This window comes from Muntiacus reevesi, chromosome 2 (genome assembly GCF_963930625.1).
Source record: "Muntiacus reevesi chromosome 2, mMunRee1.1, whole genome shotgun sequence".
Lineage (NCBI taxonomy): Eukaryota > Metazoa > Chordata > Mammalia > Artiodactyla > Cervidae > Muntiacus > Muntiacus reevesi.
This window is the reverse complement of record NC_089250.1, coordinates 260,437,187-260,450,950: the sequence shown is the minus strand read 5'-3', so window position 1 is coordinate 260,450,950 and position 13,764 is coordinate 260,437,187. Positions and strand designations below refer to the sequence as shown.

At 58.2% G+C, this 13,764-nt stretch overlaps 1 protein-coding gene across 1 annotated transcript; it reads left to right on the top strand.

Annotated features, from left to right (window-relative positions):
- The first annotated feature begins 1,335 nt into the window (after window positions 1-1,335).
- Window positions 1,336-13,581, top strand: CAPN12 (calpain 12). The gene is made up of 21 exons (XM_065920574.1): window positions 1,336-1,572; window positions 2,512-2,581; window positions 2,761-2,879; window positions 3,065-3,198; window positions 3,921-4,098; window positions 5,140-5,214; window positions 5,288-5,373; window positions 5,449-5,523; window positions 6,291-6,454; window positions 6,538-6,767; window positions 7,272-7,283; window positions 7,482-7,690; window positions 8,026-8,068; window positions 8,193-8,252; window positions 8,725-8,782; window positions 9,148-9,218; window positions 9,308-9,370; window positions 10,210-10,288; window positions 13,196-13,312; window positions 13,412-13,470; window positions 13,555-13,581. Exons 1-21 carry the CDS (start codon window positions 1,336-1,338, stop codon window positions 13,579-13,581), a joined length of 2,166 nt encoding a protein of 721 aa, XP_065776646.1.
- Window positions 13,582-13,764: the final 183 nt, after the last annotated feature.

The following is a 13,764-nucleotide window of genomic DNA, read 5'->3' as shown; positions in this document are numbered from 1 at the left end:
ATCAGGCCCCAGGATGAGCAGCTGCAGCTGGTCTCCTGCTGATCCTCCAAGATAGGATACCAGCAGGGGCACTGGGCCCTGATTCAGTGCATTCTTGTGGGTTTCCCAGCTCAGTGCATGCACAGAGAAGGCCCTCGGTCTAGAGGAAGGACGAAAGGAGGGAGAAGACACCAGCTGGAATCATCTTGGTTGAGAGATGCGTGCCCATACTAGGACCATATATGGAGATAACTGGCCAGAAAAAAAAAAAACCCAACCCTAAAAACTGTCACTATTCAAGCAACCTAATCCGTCCCTATTGTGCACAATCCCTGTTGCTCTGCTACAGGTGCTTTGCTCCTAATAAACACTTTTATCTTTTTCATTGTTCTTTGTCTCTTCACTGAATTCTTTCTTCAAAGAAGACAAGAACCAAAGTCCTTCTTCCAGCGGTTCCACCAAGCTCCATCATACTTTGGGGGAAATACCACTTCACTGAGCCCTGAGCCACAGGTGGGCAGGGTGGGGTGTCATGGCCCACCACCAGTGGTGGGCCTGGCTCCCAGTTTAGAACAGGTAGGTGCAGAGCAGCCCCTTCATGGTCAACCTGGGGCAACCAAGTTGAGGTCTGCCTTGTAGAGGAGGGGAGAGACAGGAGTCCTGAGGGCTCAAAGTCCTTTTAGGTCACTGGGGAGTTACAAGACAGAGAAAAATGGCGAGGGATGGACAGTGGGGCATGCACAAGACCAGACAGATCAAAGAGAGAAAGGGAATCAGGAAGAGGTGTAAAGAGAGAGAGATGGAGGTAGCAGGAGATATAGAGACACAGATACAGATAAGCAAAAAATGGAGAAAAGACAAAGTGAGCCAAGAGAGATGACATGGAGGCCAAAATAGAAGAGAGAGATACGATGGCAGGTAGAGAGAGAAACTGTCAGATGGAAGACAGAGACACAGAGGTAAAGATGTCTCCCTCCCCAAACCTGCCTTCCCCGTCCCACACAGGGAGGTACACAGGGACAAGCTGGCAGAGACGCACCCTCTACACTGACCTCCTTCTAGGCACTCCCACAATGGCATCTGGTCCTCCCTCTGCTCTGCCCACCTTCCAAACTGACTGCTGGCCAAGCCCATTAAGCTGCTACCCTGGCCACAACTGAAGGGCCCACGCCTTGAGGCGGAAACCACTGAAGAGGCGTCCTTGCTCCCCGGAACCCCAAACCCTCAATTAGTATTAATGAGGGAAGTTTCCTCACTGCTTAAAGACCCCAGAGGTTCAGATAGAGGGGAGGCCCCGCCCCTGTGACTCAGGAGGTTAAAGGGCCCGCCGCCAGCCCGTGAGCCCACAGAGTCCAGATGGCGTGTGGCAGCCGGAGAGTCACCATCCAGCTGGTTAACGAGGAGACAGGGCCTGAAACCAAGGGCCCAAAGCTCTTTCGGGGCCAGAACTACAAAGCAATCCGAGCAGCCTGCCTGGATGAGGGGATCCTGTTCCGAGATCCCTACTTCCCTGCTGGCCCTGATGCCCTTGGCTACGACCAGCTGGGGCCCCACTCGGAGAAGGCCAAAGGGGTGGAATGGAAGAGGCCCCATGTAATGTGTGGATGGGGTTTGGGCTCCTGTGTCTGAGGGAGGAGGGGGCTGAGGACTGGGCTCCTGGTCTGAGGGAGGAGGAGGTTGGGAGCTGGGATCCTGGTCTGAGGAAGGAGGGGGTTGGGAGCTGGGCACCTGGTCTGAGGAAGGAGGTTGTGAGCTGGGCTCCTGGTCTGAGGAAGGAGGTTGTGAGCTGGGCTCCTGGTCTGAGGAAGGAGGTTGTGAGCTGGGCTCCTGGTCTGAGGGAGGAGGTTGGGAGCTGGGCCTCTGGTCTGAGGGAGGAGGTTGTGAGCTGGGCCCCTGGTCTGAGGAAGGAGGTTGTGAGCTGGGCTCCTGGTCTGAGGAAGGAGGTTGGGGGCTAAGCTCCTGGTCTGAGGAAGGAGGTTATGAGCTGGGCTCCTGGTCTGAGGAAGGAGGTTAAGAGCTGGGCTCCTGGTCTGAGGAAGGAGGTTATGAGCTGGGCTCCTGGTCTGAGGAAGGAGGTTGGGGGCTGAGCTCCTGGTCTGAGGGAAGAGGTTGTGAGCTGGGCCCCTGGTCTAAGGAAGGAGGGGGTTGGGAACTGGGTTCCCAGGTCTGAGGGAGGAGACGGTTGTGAGCTGGGCTCCTGGCCTGAGGAAGGAGGTTGGGAGCTGGGCCTCTGATTTGAGGGAGGAGGTTGTGAGCTGGGCTCCTGGTCTGAGGGAAGAGGTTGGGAGCTGGGCCTCTGGTCTGAGGAAGGAAATGTCACTGTGGGAACTTCAGAGCACGGTCAGCCATCCTGGGTCAGGGGAGGCCCAGGGAAGCCAAACGCCTGCCCCAGGCTTTACAAGCCTCTCACGGGGCTGGAGGCGCTCATTACTCCAGAGCTGGGAGGGCAGGAGGGGACCCAGGCATCTCACCTCCTGGCTTCTCCTTCCCTCCCCTTCCTGGCTGAGGCCTGGAATCCCTCATCACCCGCAGGAGTTTTGCACTGAGCCCCAGTTCATCTGTGAGGACATGAGTCGAACAGATGTGTGTCAGGGGAGACTGGGTGAGCCCTCTGAACCCGTGTTGAGCCCCCAGATCCCGCAAGTCGCAGCGGGACCCTGCAGTCGCCCGCCTCGGCTGCCCCCGCCCTGCCCCACACCCCCACCTCCCTCCATCTCCCTCTCAGCCTCTCCTCCTCGTGCCTTCTTTCCACCCTCCCTTAATCCCAGCCTTTCCTCCCAGGTAACTGCTGGTTTCTTGCGGCCGCTGCCTCCCTCACTCTGTACCCCAGACTCCTGTCCCGAGTGGTCCCCCCGGGACAGGGCTTCCAACGTGGCTACGCAGGTGTCTTCCACTTCCAGGTAAAGCTCGGTTCCTCTGTTCATGCCTCATTTTTCCCCAGGGTGACGTGGATTTCATAGCTCACGCTGTCCCCTTGGGGCTGGAATTCCCGGACTGGTGCGGCAGGGTCAGGGGGGCAGGGCCTGGGGCCCAGCAGGGTTGGGGAGGGAAGCTGAGCCCCAGCCCTGCCTGTCCCCTCCACCAGCTCTGGCAGTTTGGCCGCTGGGTGGACGTCGTGGTGGACGACAGGCTGCCTGTGTGTGAGGGGAAGCTGATGTTCGTGCGCTCCGATCAGCGGAACGAGTTCTGGGCTCCACTCCTGGAAAAGGCCTATGCTAAGTAAGGATCCTGATGCCCCCAGCAGCAACCCCAAGTCCTAGCCAGCAGCCCTCAGGCCACAGGGGACCCCTAGAGCCCCCTGACTTCTGGGATCCCCTAAGACACCTCGCGAAAGATCTCAAACCAAGGACCATCACCTAATGACTTCCAAATCATGAACACTTCCCTCCATCCATATTTCACACAAAATATTCCTAGATACCCAATAAACACTCATAATTCCGAAGGAGCCTGAAATATCATGTCAGGCCCCGGTGTCACCCTGGAGAACCTGTAATCTCAGTCTCTCCTGATCCATCGAGAAATCCAAGATACCTCCAATATATCAGGTGCAATCCCTGGGACCCTCAGGTCTTTGCTTTTCCCCATTCTGCAGCTCTGAAATCCCTGACAAAGCCCATAGGAATCATTCCCAAAGCAGACATCTCTCACAGATGCAAAATATCAGACACAGCCCCCAGGAAGTCCAGAATTCTGACAGAACTCTCCTATGAGCCCCAAATCACGCAGTCCTGGTGGCCCCAGGAGCCACCAGTCTGACTGTCCAGGGCTTCTAGGATATGCCTTTTTCAAGAGTCTGCCAATTTTGGGGACAGCCCCTGGGACCTCAGACTAGAACCTCACAGCCTGAGCCAGAAGCCTCACCCCACCCCTCACATCCCAGGGATTGCCCGAGATACTCAATCATGCCTCAGATGCCTGACCCTAGACTGCTCCCACAGGCTCCATGGCTCCTATGAGGTGATGCGAGGCGGCCACATGAATGAGGCTTTTGTGGACTTCACAGGGGGAGTAGGTGAGGTGCTTTACCTGAAGAAGGACACTCCAAACCCTCCGGGCCTCTTCTCCATCCTGCGCCATGCCCTGGCCAAGGAGTCCCTCGTGGGGGCCACTGCCCTGGTGAGAGTCAGACTCCCATGAAGACACCCCTCCAACCAGGATCTGAGCACAGGAATGACTAGAAGGAGGCAGTGTCCCGTGTCCTCCTCCTCTCTGCTTTCACTTTTGGCTTATCCTCTCTCACAAATCTAACACGAGCCAGTCAAAAGGACATCTATTTGCTCTCAGAACAAGTTAAGCTTCAGGCACAGCTGGATCTAGGTGCTTAGTGGATGTCGTGAACATATCTTTCTTTCTTTTTTTTTTTTTTTAATTCCTGCTTCTGGGTTAGATTCACTTGCAAACCTTTCTCTCACGGGCACAAAAGTGACCCCCACAGTGGTAGGTTCCTCCTACCACTCAGGTGGTATGTGCTCAGTTGCCCAGTCATATCTGAATCTTTGCAACACCTACGGACTGTAGCCTGCCAGGCTCTGAGCCTCCAGGCAAGAATACTGCATCAGGTTACCAATTCCTACTCCAGGGGATGACCAAGGGGTCTAACCCGAGTCTCTGGGGTCTCCTACATTGGCAGACAGATTCTTTACTACTGCGCCAACTGGGAAGCCCATACTCAGGTGGGAGGAGGGTGAAAACATGTGTCTCTTTCTGAGAAGTTCCATGAAAGTTCCATGATCGCTTTTCATGGGCTTAGTTTGGGTCACATGTCCATCTGTGACCTAATCACATACTCAAACACTGAGTCAGTCTAGCTCATTCATTCATTCATTTACTTAATCCTCTATTCAGTAATTGATTGTCTTGTGCATTTCTCTGCCTTTTTTCCTCTCTGTTCTGTATCTTTCTTTCTTTTTGTTCTGTATCTTTCTTTGTTGCCATTTCTCTGTCTCTCTCATCTGTTTTGGTCTCCTGTCTCTATCTGCCTCTCTCTCTCCCGTCTCTTGCCTTCCCTCCCCAACTCCCAGACCCTCTTGGAGCCCGGCGTCATTCAGTTAGGTGCTCTGGGTGACTCCTGCCTTGGTGACAGGAGGTGGCAGTGCAGAGAGGAGCAGCCACCCACCTGTCCCCCACTGTGGCTCACTGTCCCCGTCCTCTGCCCAGAGTGATCGGGGTGAGTACCGGACAGAAGATGGGCTGGTGAAGGGACATGCATATTCAGTCACCGGCACACACAAGGTGAGGAATCCCCAGGGTGGGCTGGCAAGGGGTGTCCGGGCACCAAACTCCCCACTGACCATGCCTCCCTTAGGTGTCACTGGGCTTCACCAAGGTGCGGCTGCTGCGGCTGCGGAACCCATGGGGCCGAGTGGAGTGGAATGGGGCCTGGAGCGACAGGTGGGATGGATCTGGGGTGAGTGGGTGGGTGGTTCGGCTTCCCCCCGCCCCTCCCTTACACCTCAGTCTCTCCAGCTGCCCACGCTGGGATGCGCTCCCTACAGAGTGGCGAGATGCCTTGCTGGTGAAAAAGGAGGATGGCGAGTTCTGGTGAGTGGGGCAGAGGGGGCCCACGTCTGCCTGGGCGAGGGGTACCAGGCTACTGGGATCAGGGAGGGGGCAAGTCCCACTTGAAGGAACACAGGAGAAATTCATGGGGATAAGTCCTAAGTGGCAGAGAAACTGACCATATCTGTGGTAATTTGGGAAGCTGGGTTCTATTTTGGGGAGCTGAAGAGTTAGCAGTAATATTAGGGGAATTGGGAAGCATAGTAATCTTCAACAGATTGAAGAGGGATGGGTGATATTTAGCACAATTGAGGGAGAGTTGGTGACATTGGGCGCATTTCTTGAAATTTGGCAAAGCTGAGGGGCTGAAGGATACTTGCTAGTAATAGAGAGTCTGAGGGTCTCAATATTTGGGGAGAAATCTAGGGGAGCTGGTAGCACTTGTGGTAAGCCCACCCACCAATGCAGGAGACATAAGAGACCTGGGTTCAATCCCTGGGTTGGGAAGATCCCCTGGTGGAGGGCATGGCAACCCACTCCTGTATTCTTGCCTGAGAATCCCATGAACAAAGGAGCCTGGCAGGCTGCAGTCCGCAGGATCGCAAAGAGTAAGACACCCCTGAAGTGACTTAGCACAGCACGCACTAGGGGAGCTGGCAGGGTCTAACTTGGGGGACTGATGTTTAACTGGCAACATTTAAGGAGTTCAGGAGGCTTTGTGATTGAGGGGGGTCACAGGGTAATTTGGGAGACTAGGGCCCTGGGGATGTGAGGGCCCGGGCAGGGTCTGACCACCAGCCACCGTCCAGGATGGAGCTGCTAGACTTCTTCCGCCACTTCGACACCGTCCAGATCTGCTCGCTGAGCCCCGAGGTGCTGGGCCCCAGCCCGGCTGGAGGCGGCTGGCACATCCACACTTTCCAAGGTCGCTGGGTGCGTGGCTTCAACTCTGGTGGGAGCCAGCCTGGTGCAGGTGAGGCCTGAAGGGGGCCCCAAAGGCAAGCGGGGGTGGGGCTGTGGCAGGCTGGGTAACCCTGTCTCTTTGTCCTTACCTAGAAACCTTCTGGACTAACCCCCAGTTCCGGCTGACGCTGCTGGAGCCTGATGAAGAGGATGAGGAAGAGGATGGGTCCTTGCGGTGCTGGGGGGCAGCAGGGGCACGGGGCCCCGCACGTGGTGCTCGCACCCCCAAATGCACTGTTCTCCTGTCACTCATCCAGCGCAACCAGCGGCGCCTGAGGGCCCAGGGCCTCAGATACCTGACCGTGGGCTTCCACGTGTTCCAGGTGGGACCCCGGGCTGAGCAGAGGCAGTGGGGGGGGGGGGGCGAGGGGAAGACACAGAGCCATGGAGGTACAGAAGGCCAAGGTGGGATCTGAGGGGCGGAGAGGGGCTGGAGAGGCTGAAGGGGTAGTGGATGGGGGCCAAGGGTCAGGGTCAGGAGACAGCTGAGGACATCAGAGATTCAAGAAGAGACTGAAGGGCTAGGGAGGGTGCAGAAAGAGACTGGGGGTCAGAGGGCAGAGGGATGAGGGGTCAGAAAGGAGTCAGAGAAAGGGCTGAAAGCAAGGCTGAGGATTTGGGAGTGGACCCGGGAGCAGAGAAGGCACTTGAGGGCACAGATGGGAGACGGTGGCCAGGAGGGGTTAGGTCAGGGACTAAGGGGCGGGGCCTTTAGGAGGGGTGGGGTGGGAAGAAAAGAGAGGCAGGGATGTGGAGGGAGCAGGGAAGGGCTCTGCCTCCTGGCTGCCTCCCGGGACCCTGACTGCCGTGGCTCTTCCTTCTTGCAGATCCCAGAGGAGGTGGGTGTCAGAAAAGATCCCAGATTCCATCCATCCTTGAACCAGGCCCAGCGGCTCCTACAACCTGGGGGCCTGAGGCGCGCTTGGGGAGATCGGTGACCAGTGGGTTTGTCCAGGGCGGTGTGGAAGGTGCAGTGGGTCGGAGGTCGGACGGGGTGAACTTGGACGGCGGTGGTCACGCCGCTCTATCCCTCCCAGCTACTGGGCCTGTGGGACTCACCGCGGAGTCGCGCGCACTTGTCCGGCCTGCTGCGCGCGGACCGCTCGCCATTCTGCGCCCGCCGCGACGTGAGCCGCCGCTGCCGCCTGCGCCCGGGCCACTACCTGGTGGTGCCCAGCACCGCCCGTGCGGGCGATGAGGCCGACTTCACGCTGCGCGTGTTCTCTGAGCGCCGCCACACTGCCATGTGAGCTGGACATCCAGCCCCGCCCCCGGGACCCCAGCCCCGCCCCCGAGATCCCCGCCCCGCCCCCGGGACTCCAGCCCCGCCCCCGGGACCCCAGCCCCGCCCCCGAGATCCCCGCCCCGCCCCCGGGACTCCAGCCCCGCCCCCGGGACACCCAGCCCCGCCCCCGGGGACCCCAGCCCCGCCCCCGGGATCCCCAGCCCCTCCTGCGTCAGCCCCGGCCCCCAGGATCCTACCTAAACCCCACCTGAGTCTCAGCTGAGACCCCGAGTGCTCCATAGCCTCAGCCGCGGGGTGAGCAGCCCCCTTCCCCATCTCCCGTCTGTAATTTGCAGGGAGGTAGATGACGTGATCAGCGCCGACCTGCACGCCCTTATGGTGAGGCGCGGCTCTGGGAAGGGGCGCTATGGTGTGTGTATGTGGGCTGGACGAGACGGGGGATGGTGGGGGGGGGGGCGCCTGGAACTTCTTGGCCAGAACTAAACTACCCCCAACCCCACAGGTACCCTACATTCCCCTGGAGCTGGAGTTGCAGCAGCTTTTTCAGGAGCTGGCAGGAGAGGTGAGGAGGTGGGGCAGGGCTAAGTGGATTCCCTCCTCTCCCCTCCCTTGTCATAAACATCTCATTTTTCTTTAGTTTCCCAGTCTCTCTGTGCTTAAATATCATGAACTTCTTTTGCCAAAACACTCACAGCTCTTCCCTGCCACAGGGCCTTTGCTCAGTCTGTACCCACCTGCTGGACTGCTTTCTCTCCCTTCACAACCCCTGCCAGGCTGAGGCCTTTTCTTTCCCCAAACTGGTCAGCCACTTGGCCTCTGCGAGTTCCAGCAGCCCAGGGCTTCCTCACTGCAACCCTGACCTCTCTGTACACGTCTCCCTCCCTCTGTGGACCAGGAGCTCTGACAGGCCCGGGGCTCTCTCAGGCTCTGCCATGTCCCAGCCCCTCCCAGCATGCTGTCTGGGCTCCCTGCCCCGGGCTGTTTGTTGAATGACTACCTGAGTGCATCCTCACAACCAGCTCTGTCCTCGCCAGGAGGAAGAACTGGGTGCCCCTCAGCTCCAGGTCTTGTTAAGCATCGCCCTGGAGCCTGGTGAGTTGGTGACCAAGAGTGAACTCCCAGAACCCCCATGTGTGTCTATCCATGATGCTCCTGGGAGAAAGGCCGCGGGAACCCTGGCCTCAGCCTGCCAGCATCTCCCCTGTGGCCGGAACTGTGGATCCTGTGATGGGACCTGTGGCCAAGGCCATGGCCATTCATAAGCCTCCGTTCCTCTAAGGGAGAAGCAGGGAGTGTCGCTGCCCTAAGCACTGACCCAGACCGCCTTGCCTGGGTTCAAATCTCAGCTCTGCTAGTTTCCATCAGTCGTAGGACTTTCAGGGATAACAATAATCCTGAGTACTTACTGTGATGGCCAGGATGCAGGAAGTGCTGCTATCTTTTTGTTTTCCCTGTAGCCAGGGCCCATGCCCAGACCCCCAGAGAAATCGGGCTCAGGACCTGTGAGCAGCTGCTGCAGTGTTTTGGGGTATACGATGGGGACAGTGCCCGGGGAGGGGGAATGGCCTCGGCTCCCCTTCTGGAGACATTGACCTTAACCAGATGCTCCCTCCCCAGCATGGGGGAAGCCTGGACTTGTACCACTTCCAGCAGCTCTGGGGCCACCTCCTGGAGTGGCAGGTAAGGTGGGGCACTGGGCGGGGCACCTCCTCCTGGAGGGACAGGAACCTTTACTAATAGGCCTAGGTGCCCTGTGGGCGAGCGGGATCCCGGGGGAGAAGGGGGACTGGCCGGTACTACACCAACCTTGAGGCATCTGGCTGGAATGTCCCTGCCTCACCACCTCTCCGTTGTCCCTTTGTGTGTGTGTCCTAAGTCTCTTCAGTCGTGTCTGAACCTTTGTGACCCTGTGGACAATAGCCTGCCAGGCTCCTCTGTCCATGGGATTCTCCAAGCAAGAATACTGGAGTGGGTTGCCGTGCCCTCCTCCAGGGGATCTTCCAGATGCAGGGATCGAACCCGCCTCTCTTATGTCTCCTGCATTGGCAGGCGGATTCTTTACCCCTAGCGCCACTTTGTCCCTTTAGGGGGCACTAAAATAGCTCAAGGATCAAGAGCAAACTCTGATCCTGGGTTGGAACCCCAGCTCCCAGCTCAGCCCCTTGCTGGATGTGTGACCTGAGGGGGCCTTTGCTGGTCTGTGGCTGGGAGGCTGTCATTCCCTCTGCTCTGGACCTCCGTGAGAAGGAAACAGTCCCAGGCCTGTCCACAAGTGACAAGCCACTGTTCACTGAGCCCTTTGGGGGTAGCATCTCACCTTGTCCCCACAACCCCCCTATTACCGCTGGTACTATTATTCCCACTTTACGGAGTGGGCAACAGAGGCCCAAAGTGGTTCCGCTGCTGGCATGCAAAAGCCAGGAAGAAAGGGAGGTGGGTGGGAACCCAGGCCCCCTTTCAGCCTTCTTGAGGATGCTCCGGGACCTGAGGGCGGGACTGATCCAGACCTCCCTGCCCAGGCCACATTCGATAAGTTCGACGAGGACGCCTCTGGAACCATGAACTCCTATGAGCTGAGGCTGGCGCTGAATGCAGCGGGTATGGACAGAGGTCCTGGGGGCTCCTGGGGATGAATCTACTCCCCCACCTCCCCCACACCCCTCCCCTGCATTCACAAAGCCCACACCTTAGTTTGTGCAGGAACTGGGTGACCCTAAAAGAGGCTCGAGGGGGAGACTCCTCTGTGTGGGGGGAGGACGGCACTGTGGGAGTGGGTCCTCCCCGGAGGGGAAGGGGGTTGCCTAGGGAACTGGTGTCTGAGAGGCCCTGACCCACAAGGCCTCAGAGTAGGATGTCCTGGACTCCTTGGGTGGCCCTGGGCTCTTGAGTCCACCTTCTGGAGCCTCTGTTTTCTTCTCTGTAAAATGGCTCATGCAGAGGGTGACCGGAGAGAGCCTGTGGAGTGGCGCCCATAGGGCTTCTTGCTGGGAACTTAGCTTCCATTCGTGCAGGGCAGGTCACCTAAACGAAGGCTCCCACTGGAGCCTTCCTGAGTTCTTGCAGGAGACATAGAACAACCCCATTCTATTTGTGTGGGAGCACAAAACCCTAGCCACAGCACAGAGCCAGAGACCCACGCTTTTCCAGGGCCGCACAGTTAGAAAAGGTGTGCAAGGGTGATTTGCCCCCCACCCCACCTTACATGGAAGGAGTGAGAGGTGGGATCAGACACGGAACTGCCAGACCCCACACCCCTCCCCCAGGGCTCATTGGCCATAGCAAAAGGAAGGATGCAACATGGAGGGATGGGAGGCTGGGGGGATGTGACCCAGAGTCTGAGAGGTAGAAGGGGGAGGTCAAAGGTCCAGGGAAATACAAGAAAAGAAAGGAACTCAAGAGCCGACTCATTAGAAAAGACCCTGATGCTGGAAAAGATTGAGGTCAAGAGGAGAAGGGGATGACAGAGGATAAAATGGTTGGATGGCATCACCGACTCAATGGACATGAGTTTGAGCAAGCTCTGGAAGATGGTGAAGGACAGGAAAGCCTGGCGTGCTGCAGTCCATGGGGTCGCAAAGAGTCAGACACGATTGAGTGACTGATCAGCAAGAAGACAGTGGGGGAGATGGAGTCTGAGAAGATGGGGAGACGTGAGCCTGAGAAAGAGTCCCAGGTAGATAGAAGGGGAAGATGGAAGGTTGTGCTATTCACTCAGTATCCCTCGGTAGGGGGTAGGTGTCAGTCTAGGCAGAGAAAAGTGCTCTCGCAGGGATGACATTCTGGTGGTGTGGATACACCGACAAGCAGAGCGTCTGCTGGTGAGGAGTTCTGTGGTGGGAAAAGGAAGCAGGCCAGGGTGCTGGGACAAGCAGTGAGCGGGGTGCGGGTTGAGACAGGGCGGGCAGGGAAGGCCTCACTGAAGTGAAGGTTGAACAGAGACCTGAAGGACGGGGAGTGAGCCTCAGGGACACTGGGGAAGAGCTGTCCAGACAGAGGGAAAGGCAGTGTAAAGGCGCTACGGAGGAGGCCGGTGTGAAGGGAGAGGAGTGAACGATGGGGCTCAGGGATGGAGAGGGGATTGGGGGGATGGTATGGCTGGATCCCAGTGGGGAGGGAGAGGTGGTCACAGAGATTGGTGGGGCAAGACAGGAGAGCCTTGCGAGGACAGCTCTTTAGTACTTACCAGCGGGAGGAGGGAGAGCCAAGTCCAGGATCAGGGTGTGTGTAAGGCTGGAGCTGGCAGGCAAGCGGAAGGCTGCATGTAGTGGAGGGAATGCCAGGGAGCGGCCAGCAGGAAGCCATGACCGGAAGACCCTGGCAGCTCTGTGCTGGGGGGCCTGGCAGAACCTGCTCTAACCTTATCCTGTCCACTGCTCCAGGAACACCCCCGAACCCTGCTCTGCTCCCAGCCCTGTGCTGGCTGATGCTGGGGATTCTGTGGTGACCAGGCGCCTTTCCCGGACCTCTCCCCTGCTTAGTCCCAGAGCCACTAATGACTGACAGCCTGGGAAGGAGGATGCTCAGGGCAGGGATGTGGAGGCGCAGGGAGCTGTGGGAGCCCAGAGGGGGAGCTTGATGCTGCTTGTGGGGGTGGGGCTGAGTATCTGAGAGGACTTCCTGGAGGAGGTGTGTACCAGAGTAGGACATGGTGTTCTGGGCGGAGGGAACATCAAGTGTAGAAGGCAGCAAGACAAAGCCCTAGGTCAAGTGAGGGTGGGTGGGTAAGGGGAGCAGGAGATGAGGCATAGCCTGTGTGGGCCACCAGGTGCCTAGGGACAGTGTGGGCCCTGGGGAGGGGTAACCAGGAGGTCATGGTCACTAGGGCCCAGTAACCTGGGTAAGGGGGTTCACCAGTACCAGCTTTTAAAGGCCTCTCTTGAAATTCCTTGTCAAAGAAGTTTAAACTATATCTATCTATCTATCTATCTATATATATATATATATTTTTTTGCTTTATTTTTGGCCACGCCTCATGGCATGCGGGATCCTAGTTCCCTGACCAGGGACCAGAGATTGAACCCATGCCCTGTGCAATGGGGGAGCAGGAGCCTTAACCACTGGGGGAGCAGGCCCACCAGGGAAGAACCCCAGAGATGATTTCTAAACTCTAGAAATGGCGCCTGATGTGGAGTGTCAAGATATTGACTCCATAGGGCACTGGCAAAAATGCTTTGCTGCATGGAGGTATTCTCCAGTGTCTATTAGCAGAAACTCTCAGAGTCTGAAGGGGTAGCAGCACTGACATAGTTAACAATGTGCCAGCGGATACTGTCCTAAGCTCTCAACATCTAACACCTTCACATGCTTGTGGGGTCAGGGCTGACCTAGTTCCCATTTGACAGATAAGGAAGTGAAGGGAGTTGCCCTGGGGCCTCACAGCTGGGATGAGGCAGAGCCCGGACTGGAAAGGGGGGGCCAGACCTGCATTTCCCGCGTAGTCAGAGCGGGTGGTGCGACCTGGAGGCGGGCAGAGGGCAGCCAGGCCTCAGAGGTGACCTCCCCCAGGCTTCCACCTGAACAACCAGCTGACCCAGGCCCTCACGAGCCGCTACCGTGACAGCCGCCTGCGTGTGGACTTTGAGCGCTTCGTGTCCTGCATGGCCCAGCTTATCTGCGTCTTCCGTGAGTGCCCTCCCGGGCGCCGGCGGGGCAGAGGGAGGTGGTCTCTGGGGCCGCGGGACCAGGGAGGTGGGCCCGCACCTCACCCCTCTCTTTGCACAGGCCACTGCAGCCAGCACCTGGATGGGGGCGAGGGGGTTGTCTGCCTGACCCATAGACAGGTGAGCCTGGAATGCAGGGCGCGGGTGGCGGGAGGGGGCGTGCTGGAAGCCCCTGGCCTCACCGCAGCTCTCTCCTCTCGCCAGTGGATGCAGGTGGCCACCTTCTCCTAGATCTTGGCTCGGGAGCCCTGCCTCTCCCCACTCCCAGCCCGGACCACGGGGAGGGGGCAGCTGCTCTGACAGTGGGCCGTGGTTCCCGGCGCAGCCTTGGGAGCCGGCCTGCCCGGAGCTGATTTCAGGCGACACGGGGCAAGTCCCCGCACCTCTCTGCTTTGTCCTCGGGCAGAGTCACGC

Bases quoted from the DNA above. Each gene is read 5' to 3' on its own strand.
- CAPN12 (XM_065920574.1), top strand. From the start codon at position 1,336: ATGGCGTGTGGCAGCCGGAGAGTCACCATCCAGCTGGTTAACGAGGAG. The intron at 3,199-3,920 runs GTAAGGATCCTG...CTGCTCCCACAG, and splicing joins CTGGAAAAGGCCTATGCTAA to GCTCCATGGCTCCTATGAGG. The intron at 6,455-6,537 runs GTGAGGCCTGAA...GTCCTTACCTAG, and splicing joins TGGGAGCCAGCCTGGTGCAG to AAACCTTCTGGACTAACCCC.